This window comes from Hyaena hyaena, unplaced genomic scaffold (assembly GCF_003009895.1).
Source record: "Hyaena hyaena isolate Hyena2069 unplaced genomic scaffold, ASM300989v1 scaffold_1305, whole genome shotgun sequence".
Classification (NCBI taxonomy): Eukaryota; Metazoa; Chordata; class Mammalia; order Carnivora; family Hyaenidae; genus Hyaena; species Hyaena hyaena.
This window is the reverse complement of record NW_024081941.1, coordinates 195,699-211,691: the sequence shown is the minus strand read 5'-3', so window position 1 is coordinate 211,691 and position 15,993 is coordinate 195,699. Positions and strand designations below refer to the sequence as shown.

Genomic DNA, 15,993 nt, shown 5'->3' with positions numbered 1-15,993 from the left:
GCTTAATTTACAAAAGGATAAAATTAGTATCTCTATAATCCCATCATACACAAAATAAATAACCATACCTTTACATTCTTTTATAATACTGTGAGCTTGTTCTGGCAAATCTGCTTTCTTCATATTAACAAAAAGGGATAAAATTTCAAGTCCTTTTTCTTTTCCTAAGCCACTCTCCACAGAGACTACATATTTAGGACCTGTAACAAAATCACAAGATATAGTAAGTAATTTGGTTAAAATATATATAAATCTAATTGAATTAAAACATAAAGGTAGTAAAAAGCAAATTAACCCTTACCCATTACTGAATCTGTAACACTCTTATCTCTGGTTGTAATAAGAATCTGACACTGATTGTCAAAAGCTTTTAGTACCCAAGGATCCCAAACATCATCCAAGATCAACAGAGACCTAATTTTAAAAAACAACAAAAACTTGTATTAAGTGACTAATGACATTTGTTTCAAGCTTGCTTTCTTTAAAAAAAGATATCACCAATGTCTTTTAAAATTTACAAAATAAAAGATATCTATTTCATGGCTCTTCCTCTTTGCTATATTCCTTTCACAATATACTGATTCAAATAAGGGAAAAAAAATTAGAGACTTTCCTCCCTTCCAACTCCAAAACAATGAATGCATTTTATTATTTTTTAAGTTTCTGTATTTTGAGAAAGGAAGAGAGAAAGAAAGAGAGAGAGAGAGAGAGAATGCAGGGGAGAGGGAGTAGGAGAGGCAGAGGGGGAGAGGCGGGAGAGAGAGAATCCCAAGCAGGCCTCACATTGGTGGAACTCAATCTCACAAACTGGAAGATCATGACCTGAGCCAAAATCAAGAGTTGGAAGCTTAACTGACTGAGCCACACAGGCACCCCAATGAATGCATTTTAAAGTTAAAGAATCTAGAGGCGCCTGGGTGGCTTAGTTGGTTGAGCGTCTGATTTTCGCTTAGGTCATGATCTCGCAGTTCGTGGGTTCAAGCCCCGCGTCGGGCTCTGTGCTGACTGCCAGCTCAGAGCCTGGAGCTTGTTTCAGAGTCTGTGACTCCCTCTCTCTCTGACCCTACCCTGCTCAGGCGATCTCTCTCTCTCTCCTAGAAATAAAGTTAAAGAACCTATAAAAACAGAACTGTGTATACTATGTAGGTGTTAAAAAGTGGTTACCAAGTGCCTTAAAATAAGTTTCTAAGTAATAAGATTTTTCTAATTCAGTCTTTAAGCACCAAAACCAAATGAGAAATGGGCTCACAATTAGCATTAGAATCAACCATATAACAATGACCATATTTAGCCATTTTTTTACCTACAAAACTAGCAATTTCTGTGTTCTAACATAATGCACTGGCAAGAATATTATACCTTTCATTTGGTACACTAGTGGAGGTTTTTTCCATCTATAAATCAGTTTGTTTATTTCTAATGAACTTCTGTGCCAATTCTTAATTGGTTTCTCCAAAAACTTTTTTGATCTCAGCAGAACATATGGAGAAAAAATACAACTAAAAGCTGATAGGGTAATAATACACTATAATTTTTATCCTAATGGCACATCACTTCTGTACATTACCAAAAAAAGACTGGGTAAACATACAGCCTGGAAAATTGCAGAAGTATAAACCAAATGCTGCTTATAAACAAAATGAATGACAGGGTGCCTGGGTGGCTCAGTCAGTGAAGTATCCAACACTTGATTTCAACTTAGACCATGATTTCTCAGTTCATGAGACTGAGCCTCATGTCAGGCTCTATACTCACAGCGCAGATCTTGCTTGGGAATCTCTCTCTTTCTCTGCCCCTCCCCCAGGCATGTGCACCCACATACACACTTTCTAAAACTTAAATTAAAAAATAAAAATAACTACTCTCACTCAATATTCTGATAATAATCCACTTACCAATTTAAGAATCACTGCCATACTCAGCCACTATGACATATGAAAGTGTACTGCATCATCAGCTATACTGCAGCATTAAAAAAAGTTTAGAGGGGCACCTGGGTGGCTCAGTCGGTTAGGCTTCCGACTTCAGCTCAAGCCATGATTTCACAGTTTGTGGGTTTGAGCTACGCATCGGGCTCTGTGCGGACAGCTAGCTCAGAGGCTGGGACCTGTCTTCGGATTCTGTGTCTCCCTCTCTCTCTGACCTTCCCCTGTTCACATTGTCTCTCTCTCTCTCTCAAAAATAAAAATAAAACATTAAAATTTTTTTTTAAAAACTTTAGAGCCATCACCTAATTCTCATCCAATTTACTGAACTCCCAAGGAAGGCTTTATTCATCATTGTACTTGCAACACTTGACCCAGAACCTGGCATAACTCTCAATGTTAGTTAAATGAACCAATGAAAGAATGATTGTTAGGTAAGGGAAATCAAAGTGATGACTGAATCCCAGTTGATTAACTATTGATAGTTATATTATTAGACAAGCAGGAACCAAGCTATTGTCTCCCTTCTGGCTAATGAAAATTACAAAATAGTTGATAACAGTGCCTGGCACATAATTACAATCTTATTTATTGAATGAATTATTTAAATAAACAAACAAAACACACTCTTGAAGTACATGGAAGTAGAAAAGTTAGATATACATACATCCAAAAATTAATACCACACAACAGAAGGGTCCCATTAAATAATAATCCTTTTACCAAGTGCCTATAGTCATTCGTCTCTTGTTCAATGTTATCCATCAGAAATAACAGATTCAGGGGCACCTGGGTAGCTCAGCTGATTAAGCTTCCGATTCTTGATTTCAGCTCAGGTAATGATATAACAGTCATGAGACTGAGCTCTGCATCTGGCTCTACGCTGGGCATGGAGCCTGCCTGAGATATTTTCTCTCTCTCTATTCCCCCTTCTCTTTGCCCCTCCCCTGCTTGTACTTGTATACATGCACACTTGCTCTCTAAAAATAAGAAAACGTAGAAAAATAAAAAGAACAGATTCAAGGTAAGAAGCTTGCATTTTCTAGCAAAGACCACTCACCAACTCACCTCCTTAGGAAATACTTCTTGAGCAACCCAGTGGTAGATAAGAGACATAGTAGGTAGGATGCAAAGAAAAGTAGTAATTTTTGGCCAGTGACAGCCACTTTTGTTTAATACAAGATAAAGAACAGCAGAAAAGCAATCATTTATTCTGAGATCTCTACTGAACAGCAAGAAAAGGGTATGATGTTCTCAAACTGTCAGCAGTTAAGTCTCATTTGGGACTTCATATACCAACTAAATTTGTCTATCTGTACCGGGGGTGTTTACGCAGCATCAGAATGCGAAGGCGGTCTTTAGCCTCTTCGATGTTGAGTGGAAGCCTCTGGGAGAAACTCTCATCATGATCCAACCGCGCGCAAAGATTCTGCAGTTTCATCAGAAGCCCAGACTTGTCCTGTTTCCCAAATGAAACCCAGTGCACACCCCCTGGGAAACAACCTAGTGAAGAAAATAATAATAATAAACTTAAGGCATTTGAACAGGTGTCCTTTGAAAGATTTTGGTGATAAATAGTAGATCTGCTCCTATTTCAATTTCATCCTATCTTCAATTTCTCTTGATTCAGTATGTACATTTTGCTTGTATTGTCGAGCTTTATAACCTGAATCTAAGAAAAGCTGAAGATGTGAAGAAACTGAAGTTTGAAATAAATCTGTTTATCAGTAAAATCTTACCAAGCAAAAATTTAATCTTTGTCATCAGTGATCACTGTAAAACATAGTTTCTCAACCTCAGTACTCTTGACATTTTGGGCCCGATAATTCTTTACTGTAAGGAACTTTCCTGTGCATTGCGGGATGTTTAACAGTCTCCCTGGCCTCTACCCACTGTATGCTAGTAGCATTCCTCCTCCCTGGTTAGGACAACCAAGGATATCTCTAAACATTGTCAAAAGTCTCCTTGGGGGCAAAATCACCTCTGACTAAGAACCACAGATATCCAGGAACACATAACTCACTTACAGTTTTCATGTAGAAACTTAAAGTAAGAAGTTAGGTTCAAGTCTGGCTCTAGGGCTTAATAGCTATGTGATCTTTAGCAAATCACTTAACCTCACTTTCATTTGTTATACTGAAATAGTATTATTTACCTTACCTATTTCAGAGTTACTGCGAGAAATTAATGATATAACATGTGAAGTTGCTATGTTAACTGTAAGGGATTACAACAGACAGGATTACTAGTGATATGGATCTGAGAGTACCTTGCAAATATTAAGTTTTGAACTAGTAGGGACCAGATAAGAATGAAAATTATTATTACTGTTACTTTCAACTGTTAATAGCATCATCATTATTAAGTCATAGTGTATCTTACAATACATATTTTTACTCACATAGGTATCAGGAGCCAAAAATCTTAAGCCTTCATAGACTATACTTAATCAGCTACCCACATAGATTAAAAAAAAAATGCAACAGGGGTCCCTATGTGTGAAATATGGTGAGCAGTAGCATTAGATCATACCAGTGGCATTACCATAAAGATTTATATTAGGTAATCATAAATAGTATAAGAAAAAACAAAAAATAAAGATAAATGAGTTATAATATGCAAAAGGACAATTTATTTACTGTTATTTACAAATAATTAAGCACAAAAATCACTATTATAAAAACTTAATCACCTAAAAGACAGATCTGTATATATGTAAAGACTTACTTTTGACAGATATTCTATTCTAAGAGTTCTACATATTAATCTATTTTTAATCCACATAGTAAACTATCAGGCAGATACTTATTTTCCCCATTTTACAGATGAGGAAACAGAAGTATAGGAAGGTTGAGTATTTTTTCCAAGGTTACACAGGTTAACAAAGCAGAGTTGGGATTCAAACCTCCAGGACCACTGCTCATTCTAAACTATTCTGTTCCTCAAGGATATTTACTACAGCACTGTTTTCAACAGGAAAAAGCTGGAAACAACCTGCAATGTCCATCTTAACCACCTCTTCCCAAGACTGAGGCAGGACCAACTGAGCAAGGAGAAAATCTTACATATAAATGAAGTTTGGATTATTAAATAGGACTTGACATTTTAATTATTGAAATTAGATTGATAGAATGCAAAATGGTGCAGCCACTGTGGAAAACAGTATGGGGGTTCCTCAAAAAGTTAAAAATAGAACTACTCTATGGTCTAGCAATGACACTGAGTATTTACTCAAAGAAAACAGAAACACTAATTCAAAACAACAAAGTAAAGAAACACTAACTCAAAGGGATATAAGCACCCCTATATTTATAGTAGCATTATCTACAATACCCAAATTATGGAAGCAGCTCAAGTATCCATCGATTAATTAATGGACAAAGAAGCTGTGGTATATATACAGAATGGAATATTTTTCTACCACAAAAAAGAACGAAATCTTGTCATATGCAATGACACGGATGAAGCTAGAGAGTATAATGCTAAGAGAAATAAATCAGAGAAAGACACATACCATTGGATTTCACTCATGTGGAATTTAAGAAACAAATTAACATAGTGGGTGGGAAAAAAAAAGAGAAAGAGAGATAAACCAAGAAACGGATTTTTAACTATACAGACCAAACTGATGGTTACCAGAGGAGAGGTGGGAGGGGGAAATGGGCTAAACAGGTAATAGGATTAAGGAGTGCACTTGTTCTGGTGGATGTGTGGAACTGTTGAATCACTATCTTGCATACCTGAAATTAAAACCTTGTAAAGAATAAAGTTACACTTACACCAAAAAAAAATAACTAAAAACAATAATACGTACACTTGTTGTGATGAGCACTAGATGATGCAGAATTGTTGAATAACTGTATCATGCACCTGAAACTAATCCACCACTGTATGTTACACAATTGGAATTAAAATAAAAACTTAAAAAAAAGTTAGATGGTTTTTAAAACTTCAAATGACTTAGGGACTCTGAACCTGTACAAGGTGAAGGAAAGAATCAGTCCCAGGAAGTTTTGAACAGGCAACAAGGGAAAAAAGTTGTTTTCTGATTATACTCTACAAATTTCAATGCAATAATTACACCTCCACTAACTAAACCTAGTAAAACTGCCAAGGTTTATGATCATGAATTTACACTGAAATTCAGTTGGATGATTTTCTTCAGCAAAGAGGAAGCAAGTAATGGTATGGATGAAGCAATGGGGAATAAGCAAGTAACTGGATGAAGCAACGGGGAGTAACCATTTAGATGCCATCTCTTAGCACAGAGAAGGAGTCAGCTTCTACCCAAATAAGGAGGAACTAAAGAGCCAAGAGTATGTGCTGAGGAGCAACTGATTAATGGACAATATAAACCTAGGCCTGAGCCTAAGAGGAGGCTGATGAGATAAATAGTAAGGATATTATGAAATCAAGGAATAATTCTTGAAAGGTCAGCAAACTGTAGTAGTGAACTTGAAGAACAGAATAGGTGGAGGTGGGTAGAGCAGAAGGTTTAACATTAAGATTTCAAAAGTAGTACCCTTTCCGGTATTGGCAAGGACAAGGGTCCAGTCTGTCATCAGGAAAGTAAGTAGCTATAGGGAAATAAAGACAATGGTCACTGCAGGTAAAGAAATCAAGAAACTGAGAGGCCAAGATTTTGGATGACTCATCTATATAAACGTCAATATCCTACTAAGAGTATCAACAGAAAAAGAGCTTAAATTTATAATTAAGAACTCTAATCATCAATGGGGAACTTGGAAGGATTAGAGAAATGAACCTCAAAGGACAAAGACTTTCGTTGGAAAAGGGAGTATTAATGGTCTGGATGAGGCAATATAAAGCAAGGACAACATCAACATCCACTCACTCCCTAGTGCTTAAGTATGTAGGCTGTAAAGGGAAAAAAGTTGCCAAACCATGAAAGGCAGCTATGAAGAACGTGGTATGGGGGGGGCGGGGGGAGACAGTGGGGGAATGCCCAACTTTAGATAAGGAGATAAACATTCTCAGAACAGGTTGATAAGATAGAGGAGTTTCCTGATCACAGAGGAGAAAACCTAGAGGGTAAGACAGAAAAGCTTGGGAATAAAAGGAGGAAACTTAGATCAGAAATGGCAATGAACTAACTATAACAGCATGAGAATCTAAAAGATATCAAATGACCAGGAGACAGAAAATTCTGCTGGGAACTAGGGTAAAGATAGTGCTGTGAAGTGAAAGCTTCTGCAAATTCCCTTAGACTTCCCTCAATCTAAGTCTACATTTATGAAATGGTAAATCCCTGAGATTTCCCTTAGTGTTACAGCTACATTCAGTGTGTGCACAGGTTTATAAATGCACAGGAAAAAAGTTTGGAAAAATTCACTGTAAACTGTTAACCACAATTACCTCTGCTAAAGGATGTACAATTTAGGAGAAAGGAAAGAAGAGTAAGTGAAGTTTTACTTCTTTTTAAATGAATATACCACTTTTGTAATTTTTTAAAAGACTTTATCTGTAAATAATCTCTATACCCAACGTGGAGCTCGATCTTACAACCCCAAGATCAAGCCTTGCATGCTCTACTGATAGAGCCAGCCAGGCACCCCTACTTTTATAATATTTAAATCAGATTTTAAACTACCTGTTGCTTTTATGTTTTATGTTTTGCTTTTTTTAAATGTGTGCATTCTATTTAAATTTCTTAAAAATCAAGGCACCTGTGTGGTTTAGTTGATTAAGCAGCCAACTCTTTATTTCAGCTCAAGTCATGATCTCACAATCCATACTGTCCACACAGAGCCTACTTGGGATTCATGTTCATTCTCTCTCACTCTCTCCCCCTCCCTCCCTCCCTCCGTTTCTCTCTCTCCCTAACCCCCACATTATGTACATGCCCATTCACTCTTTCCTTCTATCTCTCTCAAAATAAATAAACTTAAAAAAAAAACATCCCAGAGTAAAAGACAAGGAAAAGCAAGTGTCCTGATGTAGTAGTTAATAAATCCTTCAGACTTAAATCTACGTACCTATTACCTAGACCAAAGTTCTTTCTCTCCTAAAAACAAATACAATATGACTTCACGTAAATGTAGAACCTTAAAAACAAATAAACAAAAAGCAGAATCAGATCCATAAATACAGAGAACAAACTTAAGTTGCTAGAAGGAAGGGGAGTGGGGAGAATGAGCAAAATGGATGAAAGGGAGTGGGAGGTTCAGGCTTCCAGTTATGGAATGAATAAGTCAAGGGGATGAAAGGTACAGCATAGGGAATATAGGAAATGGTATTATAATAGCACTGTATGGTGAGAGATGGTAGCTATAATTTGGGTGGGTATAGCATAATATGTACAGTTCTCAAATCACTATGCTGTAGACCTGAACCCAATGTAACACTGTGTCAACTATACTTGAATTAAAGACAAATTTTTTAAAAAATAAAGGAACAATAGTATGTTCAAAAGTAAAAAAAAAAAAAAAAAAAAAGGGCTTTCTCTCCTAAATTTAAAACTAAAAATTTAGGGCATTAGAAACATACGGAAGGCACCCCTGGCTGGCTTAGTCAGTAAAGCATGTGACTCCTGATTTCAGGGTCATGAATTCAAGACCCATGCTGGGTACAGAGTTTAGCTTAAAAAGAGACAGAGACAGCTTAAAAAAAAAAAAGAAAAGAAAGAAAGAAACATATGCAAGAAAAAATTAAACACTGCTAGTTTTACAAAGAAAGACAAATAGACCAGATGACCAACTGATCTGCAAATCTCCTACCATCACAGTATGATAGTTAAATACTGAAGTATTAATTCCACATTCCAGAAGGAATGTAAACGTCTTGACTATGGGCACAAGAGGGAGCAATTCAGCTTTGAATGAAGCTTACACCTGTAATTCATTCAAGGGACGGTATTCCTTTAATCAGAGGAAAGTAACCCCATTCTACTTTCACATGTGATTTGTCCTGGTAGCAATTAAAAATCTAATAGCATCAGAGAAATCTTGGGAAGGACAGAACAAACAGTAGACAGCCTCTGGAGAAAGCTTCCATGCTTTAAAAACTCAGCATATATACACAATGATATCAATGGTTTATAAACAGGTGAACTTTTCTGGGCACCTGAGTGGCTCAGTAGGTTACATCCGACTCCTGATTTCAGCTCAGGTCATGATCTCGCAGTCTGAGTTTGAGCCCCATGGAGCCGCTCTGTATCATACTTGCTCTCTCTCTCTCTCTCTCTACCTCTGTCTCTCAGAATAAACAAACATTTAAACGAAAAAAAAAAGGGCACCTCGGTGGCTCAGTTGGTTGGGCATTCAACTTTAACTCAGGTCATGATATCACAGCTCCTGAGTTCAAGCCCCACATCGGACTCTGTGCTGACAGCTCAGAGCCTAGAGCCTGCTTTGGATTCTGCGTCTCCCTCTCTCTCTCAAAAATAAACAAACACTTTAAAAAAATGTTTTTTAAAACCTGTAAACTCATTATTTCCCTAATCACCCCCAAAATAAATAAAGGGATGAACATTCAAAAGACAACTGGGTTACTTGGGGCACCTTGGGTGGCTTAACTGACTGACTGGTTTTGGCTCAGTTCGTGAGTTTAAGCCCTGTGTCAAGCTCTGTACTGACAGTGCGGAAGCCTGCTTGGGATTCATTCATTCTCTCTCTCTCTCTCTGTCCCTTACCTACTCAAGCTCTCTCAAAATAAATAAAAATAAACTTAAAAAAAAAGAAATTGGGTTACCTAAAAATGTACAGGCATAGTTAAAAATCTAATATTCTGTTATTTGTAATAGTTTATTTCTTTAAACACCACCCTAAGACAACAAAAATTCTATAAGAACCAGCTTTTTAAAAATTTTTTAAATGTTTATTTATTTCTTAAAGAGACAGAGCATGAGCAGGTGATAGGCAGAGAGGGAGACACAGAATCCAAAGCAGGCTCTCAGCTCTGAGGTGTCGGCATAGAGCCCAACATGGGGCTCAAACCCACAAACTTTGAGATCATGATCTGAGCCAAAGTCAGACACTTAACCAACTGAGCCACCCAGGCACCCCCAGAACCACAATGTTAATAAAGTTTGTAAACCTTACAGCTATCAACACTTTCAAAAGGAAAAAAAAAAAATTCATACTTTTAACATACAATTAAATGGCAAAAATCCAAGGTTCCTATATTTTAGAATGGAAATGAACTCCAGTGACTAAAACTTATCTTTAGTAAAGTACCTACTCTTGAATTAGTGGATATACTAAAGCAGACTCCAAAAACACCAAGGAACTAAATCTAAATGGTAATACTAGATTAGAACTACTTAAGCAAAATTCAAGAAGCACAAGTTAGAAGACACAAAAATTCATTAATTGGACTATATCAGAGTTAAACATTTCTGTTAAAGACATCCAGGACAAAGTTAATACAGACAAATAAAAAGATATTTACATAGTCTAAAACCAATGCGGCCAAGGGCGCCTGGGTGGCTCAGTTGATTAAGCATCTGACTTTGGCTCAAGTCATGATCTCACAGTTCATAGGTTCAAGCCCTCCATCAGGCTCTGTGCTGACAGCTCAGAGCCTGCAGCCTGCTTCAGATTCTACGTCTCCCTCTCTCTCTGCCTCTCCCTCTCCTCTCTCCCTCTCTCCTCCCCCTCAAAAATAAATGTTAAAAAACACAGAAATAGTCAAACTCAAGTTATCAGAAAAATGCAAATCAAAAGATAACACGTTATATCTGCTGACCTAGCAAAAAATTATTTATCTAAATGATACGTAGTGTCAATAAAGAAGTGAGAATATAAGATCCCTCTTACACTACTGGTGGGAATGCACAGATTAGAGGGCAATCAAATTTGGGGTCACCATTTCCTGTAATTTAGTGCTTCTGCTCCTAGATATATATACTCAAAAAGTCTCACTTCTGTAAAAGTTCAACCCAGCTTTGGTGGGGCCACAAAGAGTTGAAGACCATCTATGTATCTATTAACTAGGGAACTGAACAATAAAATGTGCTAGATGCATTCCATGTAGGATAGCAATCAGGTGTAACAAATAAGATGTATACCCAGCAACAAGGATAAGTCTTAAAAACAGTGTCAAAAGAGATAAGAAATAGAGTAACACTGTAACATTTAAGCAAATTTAAAATATCTGCCTACAAACAACACATTTTATAAGAAAACATACATTACAAATACACTTACAAAGAACATACATTAAATACATTGGAAGGATCACTTATGGGGTGGTATGATACACTGATCAATATATTTGTTCTTCAACACTGTTCCTAATATATAGCTGTAAACCCTTGTAATTTCCCAAATAAGAGCCATAGGGACACCTTTTACAATATTTAGTTTTGTTTCCAGTTCCTGAAATAGTGCCAGAGGTATAAAAGTGAAATTATTCATATAATAAGTCACTTTCAACCACACCTGAGTTTATGTTAATAAAGTTATTTTTGTAAAGGCTCAATATAACCAAAAAATGAGGACTGCTGCCAGGGCAACAACCATATAAAAGGTTGGAACTTCCAGTCCCATGCCCCAGATCTCCCAGACCTCTAGAGAGGAAGAGAGGCTGGAAACTGAACTCAACAGCCAATGGCCAATGATTTAATCAGCTATGTCTTTATAATGAAGCCTCCCAAAAAGGGGGTACAAAGAGCTTGTGCAATGAAGGTGTAGAGAGGGTGGTATACTAGAGTCAACAGGGAAGCTCAACACTCCTTTCCACATACCTTGCCCTACTGCATCTCTTCCATCTGACTGTTCTTCTTTTATACCCTAATAAATATTATAGTATTATAATATTATAATAAACCAGAAATCTAGTACGTAAAATGTTTTCCTTTGAAAGTCACTCTAGGGGTGCTTGGGTGGCTCAGTCAATCATCTGACTATGGCTCAGGTCATGATCTCACAGTTCATGGGTTCGAGCCCTGCGTGGGTTTCTGTGCTGATAGCTCAGAGCCTGGAGTCTGCTTCGGATCTGTGTCTCTCTCTTTCTCTGCCCCCCGCTTCTCTCTCAGAAATAAACATTAAAAATATATATATATATTGGGGTGCCTGGGTGGCTCAGTCGGTAGAGCATCCGACTTAGGCACAGGGCATGATCACACAGTTTGTGGGTTCAAGCCCCATGTTGGGCTCTGTGCTGACGGCTAGCTCAGAGCCTGGAGCCTGTTTCAGATTTCAGATTCTGTATCTCCCTCTCTCTCTGACCCTCCCCTGCTCATGCTCGCTCGCTCTCTCTCTCTCAGAAATAAATAAAAAACATTAAAATATATGTGTGTGTGTATACATACATATATATATGTATACACACACACATATATATATAAAGCTGCTCTAGCAAATTCATCAAATCCAAGAAGAGGGAAACTCCAATCCATAGCCATTTGGTCAAATGCACAGGTAACAACCTGGACCTGTGATTAGCATCTGAAAGATGGGAGGGATGGCAGAAGGGCAGTATTGCAAGACTAAACCCTTAACCTGTGGAATCTGCCACTAGCTCCAGGTATCCTAGTGTCCGAATTGAGTTAAACTGTAGAACACCCAGCTGGTCTTGAAGAACTACCGAGGAGATGAAACAGAGGAGTGAGACACAATGGAAAGGTGTATCTTAAAGGAGTGGAAGGAAAATGAGAATGGGAAATTTTTAAAAGGAAACAAACAGCAAGAACCTAAGAGCTAAGTCTTATACAAAGGAAGGAAGGAAGGAAGGGAGGGAGGGAGGGAGGGAGGAAGGAAGGAAGGAAGGAAAAGAAAGAAGCTAAGTCTTACACAGACTCGGGAGGAAGGGAGGGAGGGAGAAAGAAGCTAAGTCTTACACAGACCCAATATGAAAACAGGTGTGAACTAAAGAATGATTAATTCAATCCTCTATACATGAACATGAAATCTCACAAAAGCATATGAAAGATATTAAGCTCACTATACACTGGACTACTGCCAGTGTCTCTGACGTTTTCTCAAAACAAGGTAGTTATAAATCTATTCTGAGACCACAAATATATACAATATGATTCCTGGGTAATTAATTCCATAAGTTATTGGTCAATTTTAATCCCTAAAATTAAAAATTCACTTCAGTAATCTAAAGTGATTTAAACTGAATTGAGGGGCATACTTTTAATCTTTTAATTAGTATGCTAAAAATATTTTTTAAAGGAAATTCATCACAATATTGAAATATATCAATAATATATCATAATATTCTTAAACCAATTTTTATTCTGAAATACTCTTAGTGATCAACTTTGCAGTAGAGTGAATGAATAAACAAATAAGTAAGTAAGTATGCAAATAAATCCTAAACCCTGAGACTTGGATGGAACTGAATCCCACAAAATTTCTCTCTAACGACAAGGGGGAAAAACCAAGGAATTGGGCATATTTCTAACAAAAGAAAATCAATACTGCTGACAAGGGCTGGGAAGTATACACCAAAGCAGGGTGAGTACAACAGATGTGCCCTAGCCTTCATCTTTCTAAATCTCTTAAAGGCTTGTTATTTCCATCATAATTTTGTCATCTCGTCATAAACTCTCTTAACTGCTGATTATGTATCATAAACAAAAACTTATTAACTAGAAGTCAGGAACTATCTTTAAATTCCACTTGAAGTCACTAATGAATGGAGGAACCAAAGACTGATGGAGCCGTTTAACTATGAATACACTGAGAACCCATCAGATTCATTAAGGTCAGTAGTACACTTGCCACATGTCCTAAACACTCTTCTGCACAGTACGCCCTTCTCCAGTACAGTAACTATTCAATACCTTCCCTACTCTCCCAACCCTACCTAGTCCACCTAGCAAACTTCTATTATTCCTCCAAATGCCAGCTAAAATGTTATGTCATTAGAGGAGACTGTTCTGCTCATCCTCTTCCACCAGAGAGATAAAACTTCCTTCCTTTGTCCTAACTTTGTACCATATACTTGTTTCTACTGCTCAGTTTGTCACATATAATTTGTTTACATGTCTGTCTCCCTTACTTGACTGTGAATAAATTTCTTAGATGCACAGACTGGGCCTTCTTTTTTGCCAAGATCCATAGTAGACTCTTAAACATGAAAACATGAAAAAGTCAGTCACTAGATGTTGAATGAATCTATAAAGCCTATCTGCAGGGGCGCCTGGCTGGCTCAGTGCGTCGAGCATGGGACTCTGGATCTCCAGGTTGTGAGTTCAAGCCCCATACTGACTGTAGAGATTCCTTAAAAAATAAAAAAAGTAGGGGCACGTGGGTGGCTCAGTCTGACATCAGCTCAGGTCATTATCTCACAGTGTATGAGTTCAAGCCCCACATTGGTGCTTGAATAACATTTTTAAATATAAAAAACATTTTTAAAAATAAAAAAAATCATTTTTTTTAAAAAGGCCTATCTGCAAAAACCCATTGGTTGCCATAGTCAATTCCCATTTTTTTCTTTTTCATGAGATTACATATAAGGTACACAAGCTACTAAAGATTTTTTTTTTTTTTTTTTTAAAGAAAAGCCAGGACTTTTTTTTCCTCAAGATTTTTTTAAGTAATCTCTATATCCAAAATCCAACATGGGGCTCAAACTCCCAACCCTGAGATCAAGAGCTGCATGCTCTACTGACTGAGCCAGCCAGGTAAACCTAAAGATTTTTAAAGATAGACAACTGACAGAATTACAGAAATGGAATTAATAGTTCAATGTAGGATGCCAAATACATGGAAGAATCACCCATTGGGAGAATCATTAATGAAAGGAGTTTCCAAAAATCTCCTCTACAGCACTCAACTGACAAGAAGGTATAAGTCCAATACTCCCTAAAAGGCAGGGATATAAGGTGGATAATCTTTCAAAATCCTTTTTCAACTCTATAATCCCCTCAATTATTAAGACACAAGGGAACTAGATTCAATCCAGTAATAGTAAGTGCCATCTGATAACATGAATTTTATTAGCCTGTTTAGCCAAGCCTCTTTGTGATGGACTAGGTACAAAATAAATTTCAAATTTAATCATGCCTGGAATTGGAGATTAATAGCCCCTCCAAGATGTTCACATCCTAACCTACCAAACTTGTAATTATGTTACCTTACATGGCAAAAAAGGACTTTGCAGATGCAATTAAATTATGGATTTGGCGATGAGATTATTCTGGATCATCCAAGGGTCCTTAGAAGAGGGAGGCAAAAAGGTGAGAGTCAGAGAAAGAGAGGTAGTGACAGATGCAAAGATCATAAAGACAGAAAAAGATCTGAAGATGCTATGCACCGCCAGCTTTGAAAATGGAAGAAGGATCCATGAATCCAGGAGTGCAGGCCACCTTTAGAAGCTGGAAAATGCCAGGGAAAGGACTTTCTCTAGAGCCTCCAAAAGAAACTCAGCCCTGCTGATACCATGACTTTAGCCCAGTAAAAACTACTTTGGACTTCTGACTTCCAGAACCACATGATAATAAATTTGTGTTGTTATTTGCCACCAAAATTTTGGTAATTTGCTACAGCAGCAACAGAAAACTAATACCCTGTCTTTCTTAGCCAGCAACACATGGTAATCAAACTTACCATCTAAGAAAGAATGATCTCGGACAGTTTCTGCAGCTAAAACAGACTTCCCACAACCTGCCATTCCATATATGATGACCCATCCTGGTTCACCATTTAGTTTGAAGAGGTTCTGCTGAATTGCATTCACCAGCTTCTTCCTAGTAACAAAGACCACCGGCCTCTGTGGTACTCCACCTTCACACAGGACTGTCCTTACTGAAATCCAAAACAAAACAAGTATATATGAATGAACAGAACTTTGAAATAGTTACTCAAGTCATACCATAAAAACCAAAGAAAGCAAGGCTGGGGCTTTAACCTCAGAACTTCCAAGAGAAGAAAATGTGGCTAGCATAGTAACCTTAATGTTCTGATTTTTCAAACATAACAAAAACATAGGCCTTTGAAGATGACTACAGACAATGGAAAGCTCCATCTGCATTTGCCCTTATACATCCTATTCCTCCTTGACTCTTCAATCTCTTTTTCTCATACTGAAGACTGGAAAGGAGGGTGTAAAGGTAAGAATATGGAAATCCTTTCAAGAACACAGATTTCTAAAG

At 37.3% G+C, this 15,993-nt stretch overlaps 1 protein-coding gene across 2 annotated transcripts in view; it reads right to left on the bottom strand.

Annotated features, from left to right (window-relative positions):
* Window positions 1–15,993, bottom strand: part of APAF1 (apoptotic peptidase activating factor 1) — a 98,827-nt gene that overhangs the window by 77,900 nt on the left and 4,934 nt on the right. For both annotated transcript variants that reach the window (XM_039223260.1, XM_039223261.1), the window contains exons 5-8: window positions 15,449–15,646; window positions 3,245–3,428; window positions 302–414; window positions 69–200 (exon numbers count right to left, since the gene is read on the bottom strand). In XM_039223260.1, the coding sequence (XP_039079191.1) occupies window positions 69–200; window positions 302–414; window positions 3,245–3,428; window positions 15,449–15,646 (627 nt within the window). The remainder of the gene's footprint in view (window positions 1–68; window positions 201–301; window positions 415–3,244; window positions 3,429–15,448; window positions 15,647–15,993) is intronic.